At 52.8% G+C, this 14122-nt stretch overlaps 4 protein-coding genes across 4 annotated transcripts; 2 read left to right on the top strand and 2 right to left on the bottom strand.

The window, feature by feature from the left end:
- The first annotated feature begins 456 nt into the window (after positions 1-456).
- B0T15DRAFT_544407 (heterokaryon incompatibility protein-domain-containing protein) lies at positions 457-3091 on the top strand. Its single transcript, XM_062870068.1, has 2 exons — positions 457-880; positions 960-3091. Exons 1-2 carry the CDS (start codon positions 619-621, stop codon positions 2849-2851), a joined length of 2154 nt encoding a protein of 717 aa, XP_062717486.1. The 5' UTR covers positions 457-618; the 3' UTR covers positions 2852-3091.
- Positions 3092-3274: 183 nt separating this feature from the next.
- B0T15DRAFT_321610 (major facilitator superfamily domain-containing protein) lies at positions 3275-5221 on the top strand. Its single transcript, XM_062864059.1, has 3 exons — positions 3275-3675; positions 3757-4586; positions 4653-5221. Exons 1-3 carry the CDS (start codon positions 3440-3442, stop codon positions 5147-5149), a joined length of 1563 nt encoding a protein of 520 aa, XP_062717485.1. The 5' UTR covers positions 3275-3439; the 3' UTR covers positions 5150-5221.
- Positions 5222-5338: 117 nt separating this feature from the next.
- Positions 5339-5962, bottom strand: B0T15DRAFT_497419 (stress responsive A/B barrel domain-containing protein; the record flags this gene model as incomplete). Its single annotated transcript, XM_062867266.1, has 3 exons — positions 5339-5494; positions 5565-5675; positions 5762-5962. 3 exons carry the CDS (start codon positions 5960-5962, stop codon positions 5339-5341), a joined length of 468 nt encoding a protein of 155 aa, XP_062717484.1.
- A 552-nt stretch (positions 5963-6514) lies between these two features.
- B0T15DRAFT_544404 (uncharacterized protein) lies at positions 6515-7495 on the bottom strand. The gene is made up of 2 exons (XM_062870067.1): positions 7021-7495; positions 6515-6910 (listed from the first exon to the last, which is right to left on the bottom strand). The coding sequence occupies exons 1-2, from the start codon at positions 7251-7253 to the stop codon at positions 6853-6855; spliced, it is 291 nt and encodes a 96-aa protein (XP_062717483.1). The 5' UTR covers positions 7254-7495; the 3' UTR covers positions 6515-6852.
- Positions 7496-14122: the final 6627 nt, after the last annotated feature.

Raw genomic sequence — 14122 nt, 5'->3', positions numbered from 1 at the left:
AATGATCCCTCACTGGCCGGTGTACCGTTCTAATATTCAGTCCGTAGCAACAAAGTCCATTCTTGTTGACCCCGTCCTCTCGACATAACACATGTTATGGAACTAGCTACTATATCGGTGATAGGCGGGACTCTCCGAACCGAAACATTGTAATCCGTATGCAGTTATGCAGTGGAAGTAAAACTATTGAGGGGTTAGAGTATTGCAATCTCTTAGTGTAGCGAATTTCTGAAGCACTATTAAGGACAACCCGTTGTATTGGCTTGGGAAGACACCAATGCGATTGTATTTAGCACGTACGGCATATCGTGAATGGTATGCAGAACCCTTTTCGTGACATGTCAGGGGTCGGCTGCGGATGTCTATCGGGCAACGGGAACCTAATGCACATACACGGGCCAAGATTGGAAAGAACGTCGTACGAATATTGCAGTTTCCCCGAGCAGCCGGAGCAATCACAAATCCGAGCCGACCACCACCCTTCAATTCAATCCGCACTTGAAGGACACCCAATTCTCAGCCCGACACCCCCGCATCACAGCAACAAGGCCTCAACTACCTACAGTACCTCAGCAAAGCGCTGCCGCCAGAAAGCAAAGGCATCAATAGCGCCCAAATATGGGGAAGCAGTGCCACAGGATACACCGACCATCGCCGGGTGACCTTTACCGGCAACCACTCTCAGTGACAGCAAAAGGACGCGAAGAGGGATGTAGTGAGTGCAAGTGGGTTCTTGATCTTGTTGAGGCCATCAAGCCTGGCTGGACGGCCGAAGGATTGAGTGAGAAGTACTGTACTTCAAAAGGCCGCGACGGCTGGAATCTCTCCGATGGTCGAGGGTTCAGGGAGGGGTTTACTGTCCGCAGTAAGGCCACAACAGGTTAGTCATAGGCCCCCGACATCCAACTCGCTCCACAGTCTCCGAACAATCTCAACTTATATATTGACACTTACGTCAGAGCACCTTTATTCCAACCGCTCTTCAGATCCTTGGATAGGCCAAAGCTTGGCTGTGATGTCCGATTCCGGGTCTGCAGAGGCATTTGATCGCATTCGCCACTGGTATACCAACTGCGTTGCGAATCACTTCCACGACGACTGTAACAGCCACGAACCTACCAGCAGGCCTCATTTGCGGCCAGCAACGGCATTTGATCGCATTCGCCATTGGTATACCAAGTACGTCGGGAATCGCTCTCACGACGAGTACAACAGCCACGCAGCTACCAGCAGGCCTCGCCGACTCGTGGACCTAACTGGGAGAGATAACTCCATGGTGAGGCTCATCCAAGCCAGCGAGCTACAGGACGCACCTCAATATGCATGCCTAAGCTATCGATGGGGGGATGATTTGGAAGGAGTGTTGACGACGACTGCGAGTAACATTCAAGACAGCTTCAGCGGCGTCCACGTGGAGAGACTGCCCAAGACCATCATCGACGCCATCACGGTGTGCAGAGCCTTGAATATACCTTACCTTTGGGTTGACTCTCTTTGCATCATACAAGGGGACCCAGACGATTTCGCGATTGAAGGTGCAAGGATGGACGAGATATATGCCAACTCACACCTGACAATATACGCTAAGCACGCTACATCGTGCAAAGACGGCTTCCTCGGCCCCCAGGCCCGCGGTCGTGAGGATTGGCAGCGGCTAACGTCCCTGAAAGGCCCCGGTGACACCCTGCTTTTCATCAGGCCGGATCAACCCGGTGAAAGTCATGAAGCCCGGTGCGTGGCGGCCCTAGACACACGAGGTTGGTGCTTCCAGGAATCAATCCTGCCCAAGCGCCAGCTTATTTACTGCGGGGACGAGATGATGTGGAAGTGTCAGCGCGATTGCTTCTGCGAATGTGGCCATGTTATCGAGTCCGCGTGGTCTTCAAGTTGGCATAACAAAATGGAGCGTTTGGCGCGAGGCGCCGATTACTCGCTCCTTGATCACGTCTCTGTTTGGATGGATGTTGTCCAAGGCTTCTCACCTCGGCTCTTGACGAGGCCAACCGACAAACTCGCTGCAGTGTCTGGTCTGGCAAGAAGGGTGCTTGATTGTTCTAAATCCGTCGATGGACCCGGATGCCATGATACATTCCATGCGGGACTGTGGAGGAGCGAGCTCATCAAGCAGCTCTCTTGGGTACCGACGACGTCATTGCCACGGCGACGTTTAGACAACGATGTTCCGACGTGGTCATGGGCATCCCTTGAGGGAGCCGTGACATACAGCTCCACCTACAGACAACAGTCCTCCTTGCACGCGCAAGTTCTCGATGTTGTCTGTTTCCCGGCTCATCTCAGCAACCCTTTTGGCCCTGTTCAGCCTGGTGGCTACCTCGACATTTCAGCCCAACTATTGCCGGTTAAGCTGGCGATACTGGACGCGGAGAGACGCCCACCCATTGACCATGATGACCAGCCCCCTCTGTATCTGATGGAAGAACAGGAGGCAAAGACTCCCCGGAACTGGGTCGAAGTCCACATTGACGTAGAGGCGGAAATCTTGCCCCTATTCCGCGATCCGAGTGGGCCGGTGTGTTGGCGCGGCGACCCTGAGTCTTGCGGGACCCCAGGGTGCGCCTGCCGATACCTGATATCAAAAAAGTCCTTCTTTTGTTCTCCGCTGTACACAGACTTCGACCCCGATCTGGTTCGAAACAGGAGTGGTCGTGAGCTGACAACAGAGCCAACAGTATTCCAACCAAGGCCACCACAAACAATATTCCTAATTCTAGAGAGTACTGGTAATGACAAGGTGTATCGGAGGGTAGGAGTTGGATGTCTTTGTTTCGAGTGGGAGCGCGGCAAATGGTCGAGGAATCTGACGACTATCTCTAAAATACGGATTATCTAGAGAAACCGTAAACGAGGAGAAGTTGGTCATGTGAAACAATCGATTTCTGCGAGTGTGGCGGCAGATGAAAAACGGCGAGCGATATGTATTAGAGGAAGGAAGCGCTTGCAGGAAGCCTGGAATCGCCGTTCAACTAGTGGTTGTCAAAGGTCAAATGGCTGAATGACAGCTTAGGTACCTAGTGTTCCTTCACTCTCTTCGATAGACTTTTCCGTAAAAAGGAGCAGCTGAAATGACTCATGAGCGACAGACTACGATATGTGAGCATTTGATACTACCTTCCCTCCACCAGTCTGCACCCTTTCTTGAAGGAATGTCGTTGTCAGCCGAAGGGCGCCGGATTACCGAGTTACCGGTTGTTACCTGTCGATGCACATGGCGCCCCGCAGCTGAAGGCGTGCTCCGCTGCGGAGTCCAGGCACGGAGAGTTTCTAGACCCTGATTATCTGATAATGTTACAGAAAAGAGTAGAAATCTTCAACCCCCCGCATCTCCATCCGAACCGTTATCCTCGACACCTCTCGAGGTCACGCCATAAGCTAAGGGCGAGGGCTAGTCCGGCCGAGAGAACAAAGACAGGAAAATAAAATGACCGTCGGAACAGATGACACCCAGCCGCTGCTGCGAAGCGTCACAAACGAGGGGCACCAGGTCTATACCGACCCAGACCCTGCTCCCGCACTGCAAGATGGCACCACCGACATCGCCGTCGACACAACCATCGTCGACTTCGACCCCAACGGCGACGCAGAGAACCCGCTCGAGTGGCCCACGCCGTTCAAATGGGCCGTCGTGAGCATGCTCGCTGTCATGGCGTTTACAGTGTACGTTTTTCTGTTTTGTTTTTTCGCGGTTCAAACATATAAAAAACAAACAATTAACACTGACATTTCCCCTCCCCCCAGCACATTCACCTGCATCAGCGTAGTCCCCCTCGCCTCAGACATCGTGCGCGACCTATCACCACCCGCTAGTGAGCCCTCCAAGTCCGCCAGCGTGCTGCTCGTGACCATCTGGGAGCTGGGCGAGGCCGCGGGGCCTTTACTCATCGCGCCGCTGTCCGAGATGTTCGGCCGGTACCCGGTCATGAACGCGGCCAACGTGCTGTTCATCTTCGCCACGCTGCTGGCGGCGACGAGCGCGAGCGTGCCCCAGTTCATCGTGGCGCGCATGCTGAACGGCCTCGCCGTCGCGAGCAACGTGCTCAACCCGGCCATCGTCGGCGACATGTTCGCCAGCGAGGAGCGGGGCAGCGCGCTGAGCCTCATCTACCTCGCGCCGTTGATCGGGGGTGCTATTGGGCCTTTGATTGGGAGTGCGGTGGCGCAGGCGCTGGGGTGGAGGACTGTCGTCTGGGCGACGGTCGTGCTCGCGTCCGCGTGTGAGGTGCTCTTCTTGACGTGCTTTCGCGAGACGTACAAGGTGACCATTCTCAGGAGGCGCGCGAAGAAGTTGGCGAGTTGCCATGGTGCGGGCTTGGGGAGGACGTTCAAGACGGCGTTTGACGATGCTGAGGCTCTCGGAGAGCAGGGGTTGTCGAAGTGGAAAAAGTTGCGGGACGCGGTGCTCCGCCCGGCCATTGTCTGGTGCGGGAGCGGCGTGTTGATGGCCATGAGCCTGTTCGGCTCAGTTACCTTCGCCTTCTATTACGTCTACAGCACGACCTTCTCCGACATCTTGGTCGACATGTACAAGCTGTCCCCCGTGACCATAGGCTCGTGCTTCACCATTTTCTGTAAGTGTTTCGCCTTTTTGCTCTTACTGTGTCTGTCGCCACTTGCCGGCCGCTAATATCCCCCAGCCGTTGGCTCGACCCTGAGCGTCTTCCTCTGCAATAGCACGCTAGACCGGATCTATATCCGGATGCGTGACACGCACAAAGGCGTCGGCAAGCCCGAGTTCCGACTCCCTCTGGCCATCCTCGGGGCCTTTGCTTTTCCGCTCGCCGTAGCGGCGTATGGATGGGCCGCCGAGATTCGCCTACCACTGGTGTTCCTCTTGTTCGCCGTCTGTGCTATGGGCACGGCGCTCATGCTAGCCATGATCCCCGTCATGGCCTACATTGTCGACGCGTTTGGCGCTTACTCGGCCTCCGCCATGACCGGAGTTATCGTGACTAGGTGCTTGATGGGGACCTTTCTGCCCCTGACGACGACTCCTCTGGTAGATATGTTTGGTTACGGATGGGGCTTCACGGCACAGGCTGGTCTCGGTCTGCTGCTGGCTCCTATCCCCGTTGTGATGCTCCGGTATGGGGCGTACTGGAGAAAGTTTTCCAAGTACAGTCGTGATGCATAAGACGATACCCGATGATGATGACTGACGTTTGAAGTTTGTGGGATGAGATATGGTAATGAAGCCAAAGGGGCAACATGCAAGGTTATGACTACATAAAAGGGGCCATGTACATGCGTGAGATAGATACTGGATAAGATGTAATGCTAAATCATGATGGCGTAAACATTGTCATTCCCCTCCTGCCTGGCGTTAGAAGCTGCCATTCGTGAAATCCACCACGACAACCTTCTCCACAAGCGGCTCAAGCTCCTTTTTGAAAGCTTGGTGTGCCGGGTCTTGCTCGACATAGTAGTTCCTGTCGTTCGCATTTGTGAACTCGACGACAAAGGCATGGGTCAGGCCGTTCTGATTATAGCGAAAGCTCAATGTCAGCAGGTCAGGGAGAGAGCGAATAGACAGACGCCCGAGCACCGACCTGAAGCCCTTCCTGGGAGTTGTCCTTGCCGCCCTGGATTCGCTTGATGTAGGGATAATTCGAGTTCGGCGCTAGGCAGTTGTCCTTGAGCGAGAGCATCTTGGCACATACCTGCAGAAAGGTCGGTGCCGTAGGCATGAGTACTGGGTTTACGGGTATCGGCACGCACAAGTCAAATTACAGGCAACAATACGTACCACATCGACCGCGGCCTGGTCTGCATCGCGCTTGAACTGGAACATGACAAGGTGGGTGACGGTACGGGTCCCGGGCACGTTGTCTGCTATCGACGTCGACGCAAAGCCGATGGGGTCGAAGAACACAAAGAGCCCAAGCAGGCACGCCGCTGCGATGGTGATCCTCAACACGTGAGGCTGCGCTCTTGTTAGGTCAACCATCTTTTTTGATGCGGCGCGTGAAATATCGAGGCGAGTGTTGAGATTGGCGGTGAATTTAGTAATGATGATGTTGGAAATGTCTGATGTCTGAAAGGGGTCAGGATCCGCGAATTTCAGAGCCTAATGTGAACCAAGGCATGGCACGTGACCATTGGGTCGGTCCTTCAAGGGTTCCAAACTTCCAGGTTGTTCATTTGCCTTCGACTACCTCTACCGCGGGGCAATTCTATCTGCCACTAGTGTTGTTCTGCTGAGTTTCCACCCGATATAAATGTTATCTCCAAACATCCAGCCATCCTACGAACTCAGCGAGACACGCTTGATGGTGGCGGTAACAAACATGTAATGCGCTGTATTGTACCGTAAAGATCGGATTGTACAATACAATCCGCCCCTCACACCCGACTAGGACGTTCAGGTTGCGATCTGGACCATCTGGGGAAGATGCATGCATACTGCAGCACACATGTCCGAGGTTGCATGGGTGGAATCTCTGGATAGAAGCAGAAGGCCTACTTAGACAAGAAATACTTCTGCCTTCACAAAACGAAGCCAAGGAGTGGCGAAAGACACTGAGGCCACTTGGTGTAATGGTGAACACGATCCCAGATATAAAACTAATGGATCCAACTTCTCTACCGTACCCCATACATACATACTCCATCACCTCTAGACGTCCACAAAGAGAAACTGCCCCGCAACAGCGCCGGCGATAACCAAGAAGAGCGTGGTGTACTTGTTGTTGAACGTATAAAGAACCGCCAGGACAAGCAGGTAAAGAACCGCCGCCGGGTCAACCTGAGCAGTGGCGGTAACGGCCTCACCCAGCGTCTTTTCCTTCACTTTGTCCAGAGTGCCCTCGACGCTAGCCTTGAGGATCTGCGCCGCGATCATCGGGATACCACCAATGACCGAGCCACAGAGACCGTCGAAAAAGCTAGCGAGGAACTGTTTTACCGAAAGGAAACCGTGAGCGATGCGCGCAGAGCTCGTTACATGTAGTATACAGGTAGATAATGTTAAGGGGCTTGCTAGGAAAGTTCGAGGGCTCTACTAACCTGATTCCGACCCAACTTCTCAGGAAACAGGGGAAAACATCCCTAGGGTGATGATGACAGCCCCTGCAAACGCGTTGCCAAGCGACCCATTTTCCATATACATACGCGCCTTGGAAACCCACAAATGTCGCGAAGATGGCCAGCGGCGCAGGCATTATATTACCGATAGCAATCCCGTCGATAAACACGCTCTGCGGGAGCCATGCGCCCAACAGGACCGCCTCGACCTGCATGAACGGGATGGCCGTGTACACTCTTTCTGGAACGCTCGGTAGCGACGCTTGTTCTCAGTCAATCGAGATTTTCTTGCGACATCGGACATTTTTTGGCTTTGTCTTGTCAGGAGGTGACGGCACAAAGCGGGAAAACACTCTTGATATGCTCTAGTTTTTAATGTTGGAGGCATGGATGGATGGATGTTTCGATTTTATCTCGCCCGGAGGCACTAAGTCTAGATTCAAGAACGATAATAAGGTACAAAGCCCTTTGCACGCTAAAAAGCAATACGCCGTTACCGCAAACTTGAAACCGGGAACGCGCAAACGGGGAACTCGTCCGGGAAAACATCGGAAGAGCGGAGAGTCGGCCTGCTGAGTCATGAACGACAGTCGTGCAGATCGTAGCTTTCAAACCCTTCCATCTCGCAAAGTAACCTAACGTGCATGATAAGCGAGCGGATCAGATAAGCGAGCGGATCAATTTTCTCTGCAACGCATGTCTCTACCTACAACATCAATTTCCTCCACTATACTATTATGTCTTCAATTCCGGCCGAGGCTAAAGTGGTTCTTGCACTTGAAGCTTTTGGAAATGATCCTAAGCTAAGCCTCCGGGCTATAGCAAAGATCTATTCTGTGCCTTATACTACCCTCTATCGCCGGCATACTGGCCGGCCTGCACGACGTGATACTTTAGCCAACTCGCGTAAGCTTATAGATCTGGAAGAGGAGGTAATAGTTCAGTATATAACTGAGCTATCTACACGCATATTCCCACCTAGATTGTGTGGTGTGGAAGATATAGCCAACCAACTATTACGCGAACGCAACGCGCCCCCTGTCGGTAAACGCTGGGCTTACAACTTCGTCAAACGCCAACCAGAGCTCCGTACGCGTTATGCCCGTCGATACGACTACTAGAGGGCTAAGTGCGAGGATCCAAGGATTATCGGGGAGTGGTTTACGCTCGTACGAAACACTAAGGCCAAGTACGGCATCGTAGATAACGATATCTATAACTTTGACGAGACCGGGTTTATAATAGGAATGATCTGCCCGGGCATAGTAGTTACGACCTGGATGGCCGTAGTAGGGTAAAACTAGCCCAGCCTGGTAACCGCGAATGGGCAACGGTGATCCAGGGAGTCAATACCCTCGGCTAGGCTATCCCGCCCTTTATTATCTTAGCCGCGCAATACTACCTCGCCAACTGGTATACCGAGTGCAACCTCCCGGCCGATTGGCATATTGCAACTACCGAGAACGGCTGGACTACCAATATAGTAGGCCTCGATTGGATCAAGCACTTCGACTTCTATACGGCACCTCGTACAAAGGGCAAGAACCGGTTGTTGATCCTCGACGGCCACGAGAGCCACCACTCTACCGAATTCGAGCTCTACTGCCAGGAGAATAACATCATCACGCTCTGCATGCCTCCCCATTCCTCGCACCTCCTCCAGCCACTTGATGTCGGCTGCTTTGGGCTGTTGAAGCAGGTGTACGGTCGCCAGGTCGAGGACCCAATGCGGATGTATATCAACCACATCAGCAAGCTCGAGTTCCTCTATGCCTTCCGCAAGGCCTTCTTTACTTCTATAATAGAGAAGAATATCCAGGGTGGCTTTATAGGTGCTGGCCTTATGCCATACGATCCAGAGAGGGTAATATCCAAGCTGGATGTAAAGCTTCGTACACCAACGCCCTTGAACTCGCGGGCCGGTATACCACAACCTTGGGTCTTCCAGACACCACACAACCCTCGAGAAGCAACCTTGCAGTCAACGCTTATCAAGACTCACATTGCCAACCAACAAAACAGCTCTCCAACTTCGATATTAACTGCGGTGGACCAGCTTGCCAAGGGTACGATGGCTGTAATGCACAAGGTGGCTCTTCTTCGGTCAGAGGTCTCTTCGCTCTGCAAGGCCAACGAGGCACTTAGTAAGCGCCGGAGAGCCAAAAGAACACGCGTGCAGCTTGGAGGATCACTTGCAGTGCAAAATGCAAAGGATCTACTGGACCAGAAGGCCGTGGTTGGGGAGGTGGTACAAGAAACGCAGCCGGATGGTGGTAGTGCAGGGGGGGCTCGTACGAAGGTTCAGGGCTGTAGTGTATGCGGCAAGCCTGGCCATAACGTACGTACGTGCCAGGAGGTTGCAGAAGGGTCTGATTCATCTATTTCTGATGTAATTATAGTTGGTTCCTAGTGTTGATGTATTGCAATCGAGGATAATTGTGGTAGGATAGTAGAAATTGATCCGCTCGCTTATCATGCACGTTAGCACCTTCGGGCCTCCTCCTGGGCTGCTGATTCCGAGGCCCTTTGCCTGCATTGCACGCACCTGCAGCTCGGTGCCGGTTGCCAGCGTTTGGCGAGCATGGCATCTAAGATCGATGGGCGCATTATTATCAATCAAATGCACCTGTTGCAGAGTTGACGTGTGCTGCCGGGGGCGCGGTCGGGGGCGCTGACGCTGGTCGCGAGGATGGTGTGGCACAGCCAGCACGCGTGGCGGGTCATGGTGTCGCCGGGGTATTCGTGGAGGTGGAAGTCGAAGAGGGCGCTCGTCCAGAGAGGGTTTTAGTAGTTGTTGGAGGAGATGGATAGTAAAAGCTGGTTTAGAAGTTATATCGGGATGTTAACAGAAGTTGGAAGACAGGGTGCAGGGAAAGGGGCGGCTTGTAAATAAATACTGCATTGCATCAGCCATTGTTGTTGTTTACTTCGCACAGGGTCACGGGTGCAGACGACACACAGGTTCAGACGATGATGAATACGACTTGCTGCTTTGGGATTGGTACGTATGTCGTTTACATTTCAAGTTCGACTCAGACCGTGTGCAATGGCGAATACGGTTCCTCGTTGTAGATGGACAACGTCCGGGGGCGAACCCGTCAGCAGCTTCTATCTATTCGACTCTATTCTTTGTTCACCAATTCTGGGATCCCTCGAAATTCAATCCAGTCTCTTTATAACCACACAGGATTTCATCACCAAGGCGATGCGCAAGGTTGAGGAAATCTAAATGCTATAACTTGACTTGTAGGTCTGTGTCTATACGCGTTTATAAACCGGTAACGTACATTATCAGCGAGCGGGACATATCAGCGAGCGGGACATATCAGCGAGCGGGACATATCAGCGAGCGGGACATATCAGCGAGCGGGACAGTAATTTCTTGGCACAACGCGTCCTTTCCTCATCTACCTCTAATTAACAACGCGTTTTTCCTACATCTAAAGATGTCTTCCACTTCAAAGGAAGCTAGGGTAACCTTGGCTCTCAAAGCTCTTGAAAATGATATAGAACTAAGCCTTCGAGCCGCGGCCAAGCTCTATAACGTGCAAGTTTCAACCCTCGGCTACCGACGTACCGGCCAGCCTATACGACGCGATCTTCCAGCCAATTCGAAGAAGCTTACCCAATCTGAAGAGGAGGCTATTGTTCAATATATTATTGAGCTATCTATACGAGCTTTTCCACTAAGATTGAGTGGTGTAGAAGATATGGCCAACCAACTATTACGTGTACGCGATGCGCCCCCTGTCGGCAAGCTCTGGGCGCATCGGTTTGCCAAACGCCAGCCAGAGCTCCGTATGCGTTATTTGCGAAGATACGACTACCAGAGGGCAAAGTGCGAGGATCCGAAGGTCATTGGTAAGTGGTTTGCCCTCGTACGGAACGTTAAGGCCAAGTACGGTATTGTAGATGACGATATCTATAACTTCGACGAGACTGGGTTTGTAATGGGCATTATCTTCCCGGGCATGGTAGTTACAACCTCGGATGGCTATGGCAAGGCGAAGCTAGCCTAGCCTAGCAACCGCAAATGGGCGACGGTAATCTAAGGTGTCAATGCCCTTGGCTGGGCTATCCCTCCGTTCATTATCTTAGCAGCGCAATACTATCTCGCCAACTAGTATACCGAGTGCAACCTCCCGGCCGACTGGCGCATTACAACCACCGACAATAGCTAGACTACCAATGCGGTAGGCCTTGATTAGATCAAGCACTTCGACTACCATATAGCGCCTCGGACAAAGGGCAAATACCGGTTGTTGATCCTTGATAGCCACGAAAGCCACCATTCAACCGAGTTCGAGCTCTACTGCCAGTAGAACAACATTATCACGCTCTATATGCCTCCACATTCCTCCTACCTCCTCCAGCCACTTGATGTTGGCTGCTTTAGGCCGTTGAAGCAGGCGTACAGTCGCCAGCTCGTGACTTAATGCGCGGATATGTCAACTATATAAGCAAGCTCGAGTGCCTTTGTGCCTTTCGCGCGGCCTTCTTTGCCTCTATCACCAAGAGGAATATCCAGGGCGGTTTTATATGGGCTGGCCTTATACCGTACAATCCAGAGAGGGTGCTTTCGAAGCTAGATATCAAGCTTCGTATACTAACACCCCCAACCTCATGGCCGGGCACTATATAATCTTGGGTCTTCCAGACACCATACAACCCTCGAGAAGCCAAGTCACAGTCAATGCTTATTAAGACTTGCATTGCCAACCATCAAAATAGCTCCCCGACTTCAATGTTGGCTGCTGTAGACCAGCTTACCAAGGGTACGATAGCTGTAATGCACCAGGTGGCCCTCCTTCAGGCAGAGGTATCTTCGCTCCGTAAGGCTAACGAGGCGCTGAGCAAGCGCCGGAGAGCCAAAAAAACACGTGTGCGGCTTGGAGGATCACTTACTGTGCAGGAGGCACAGGAGGTGGTAAGCCAGGGGGCTGTAGATGGGGAGGAAATGCAAGAAATACAGCTGGATGGTAGTGGTGCTGGGGGGGTTCGTACGAAGGTTCGGTGCTGTGGTGTGTGCGGCAAGCCTGGCCATAATGTCCGCACTTGCCAGGATGGTGCAGAAGGGTCTGATTCATCTGTTTCTGATGTAATTGTAGTTGGCTCTTAGTGTTGTTGCATTGCAATTGAGAGTAGTTGTTATAGAGTAGTGGAGAGTGTCCCGCTCGCTGATATGTCCCGCTCGCTGATAATGTACGTTATCCTATCTTTCAACCGGTGTCCTATCTTTTGAGGTTAGAGGGCGTCAATTTATCCATGGCGTGATTTGTGGTCAGTTCCCAGCACGTCCGTGACTTCTTCAAGCGGAATATTCGCGATATCTGACAATGATGGCTGCAAATGTAGGTCTGGTGACAGACGAACAAGGTGAACTGGAATAATGAACTGGGTACTAGCCTGCTAGGCCCGAGTAAATTGGTGATAATGAAGGTTGTGTAGCGGTCTATGATAGTCCAACATCCGCGGTCCCCTCGAGAATCTCGACAATCTGTTGGAAGAGTCCTATAGCTTAAGTATGGGGTGGCGGAGGGGGCTGGAGAGGTGCAGGAAGATCAGCCAGCCCATCTCAACGTAAACAATGCCCAAGGTACGTTTGTCTTGGACCAATCAGTTCAGGCTGACGCATTAGCATGGCCATTTTGGAAGTTTTGCGCTCGACTGACGTCGCTCGGGGTCACCTGGCCACACGCGGCACACGACACACGTTGTCGCTCGGCGCCACCACCACTATACGACGACCAAAAAGGGGTGAGTAAAACAACCATACTAAACCAAGGAAAACGTAGAGCCAATCAAAATTCAGATCATGAACAGTCACCGAGTTCCTTCGCCACAGGCAGGCGGTCTGATCTCGTTTCGCGTTTAGCTGCACTTCCCGGTACGACCCGTCCTCGGCCACATCTCCCAATAAATACCTCTCCATCCCCGCGTTTTCTGTTTCTCTTTCTCCTTCCTTTTCCACACTTTGGAACCAGACTTTCTCTTGCTCGTCCCGTTTTTAAAAAAAAAATCAATATGACCAACGACGCTTCCTCCCCTTCGCGGCACCCCGCCGCCACCATCGCCGCCATCGCTGCCGCTCCTCCCCAACGGCCGCGTTCAATCGTGTTCTGCGCCGCGTGGCGCGGCCGGGTGCAGCGCGCCGCCGGCGACGACCCCACCGGCATGCTCATCGTGGAGCATGTCGCCGTCGCCGCGGTCCGGGCCGTCGACCGAGCCCAGGACCGCTACGGTGACCGGCGGTTGCGGGAAGACCTCGAGGCGGCCTACGCCGAGGCCTGCGACGATAAAGACGCCCTGGCCGCGCTTTTCTACCGCTTCGCGTACATACGACTTCTCCTCGATTCCTAAGCGGGTAGCTTAGGAATCGGGGGGGTCGTCGTTACGCCCGGTCCTCTCACCAACGTACGTTGGCGGGACTGTCTCTGCCGGTTCGCTCTCGGTCCTCTTCTCTGTCTCGGTCCCTGGTCGGCTTCGCCTCCCGGGTCGTTTCCCTCTTGGTTTTCGGCCTGCCTCTCGCGGCCACGGCTCTTCCATCTTTCTTCCGGTTTCTTCGCCTTGCGGCGTGTGTGCTTGGGTCTGGTTTGGTTGGTGGGTGTTTGGGGTTTTTTGACTGGTTCTGGGTCTAGTGTGTTTGGTTGGTTTTGGTCTTGGCTAGTGTTTGGGGTTCGGCTTGGTTTTGTCTTGTGTTATTCATCATTGGAGTACTGAGAACGGGCTTTGGACTTTCCGCAGCAGACTAGTAGGGTAGACCGCTTCGGCTATCCCACTAGTACTGAATACATCTGCATTTATCTGTAATAATCGGAACTATCATTCCCATATTGCACCTCGGACTCCGACTCAACCTGGGTTTGGTCATCCACCGCTGATTGATGCTGTGTGAGATGAATGAGGGCAATACAAGTCATGGAACTTCTTGGTGTTGTGTGCCCAATTTCCTTTCCTTCCTCTCCTTTCCTCTCCTCTCCTCTCCGCACAAAGCTCTCCCTCCTGGAGTTTCATTTCAGATCCTGTTTCTCATGCACACGCAAGGACTCGAGGTTTTATCTTGATAGACCCATTGTACAGAAAT

This window comes from Chaetomium strumarium, assembly GCF_033439665.1.
Source record: "Chaetomium strumarium strain CBS 333.67 chromosome Unknown B0T15scaffold_8, whole genome shotgun sequence".
NCBI classification, from domain to species: domain Eukaryota; kingdom Fungi; phylum Ascomycota; class Sordariomycetes; order Sordariales; family Chaetomiaceae; genus Chaetomium; species Chaetomium strumarium.
The sequence above is the reverse complement of the archived record's forward strand: the minus strand, read 5'-3'. Positions and strand labels throughout refer to the sequence as shown.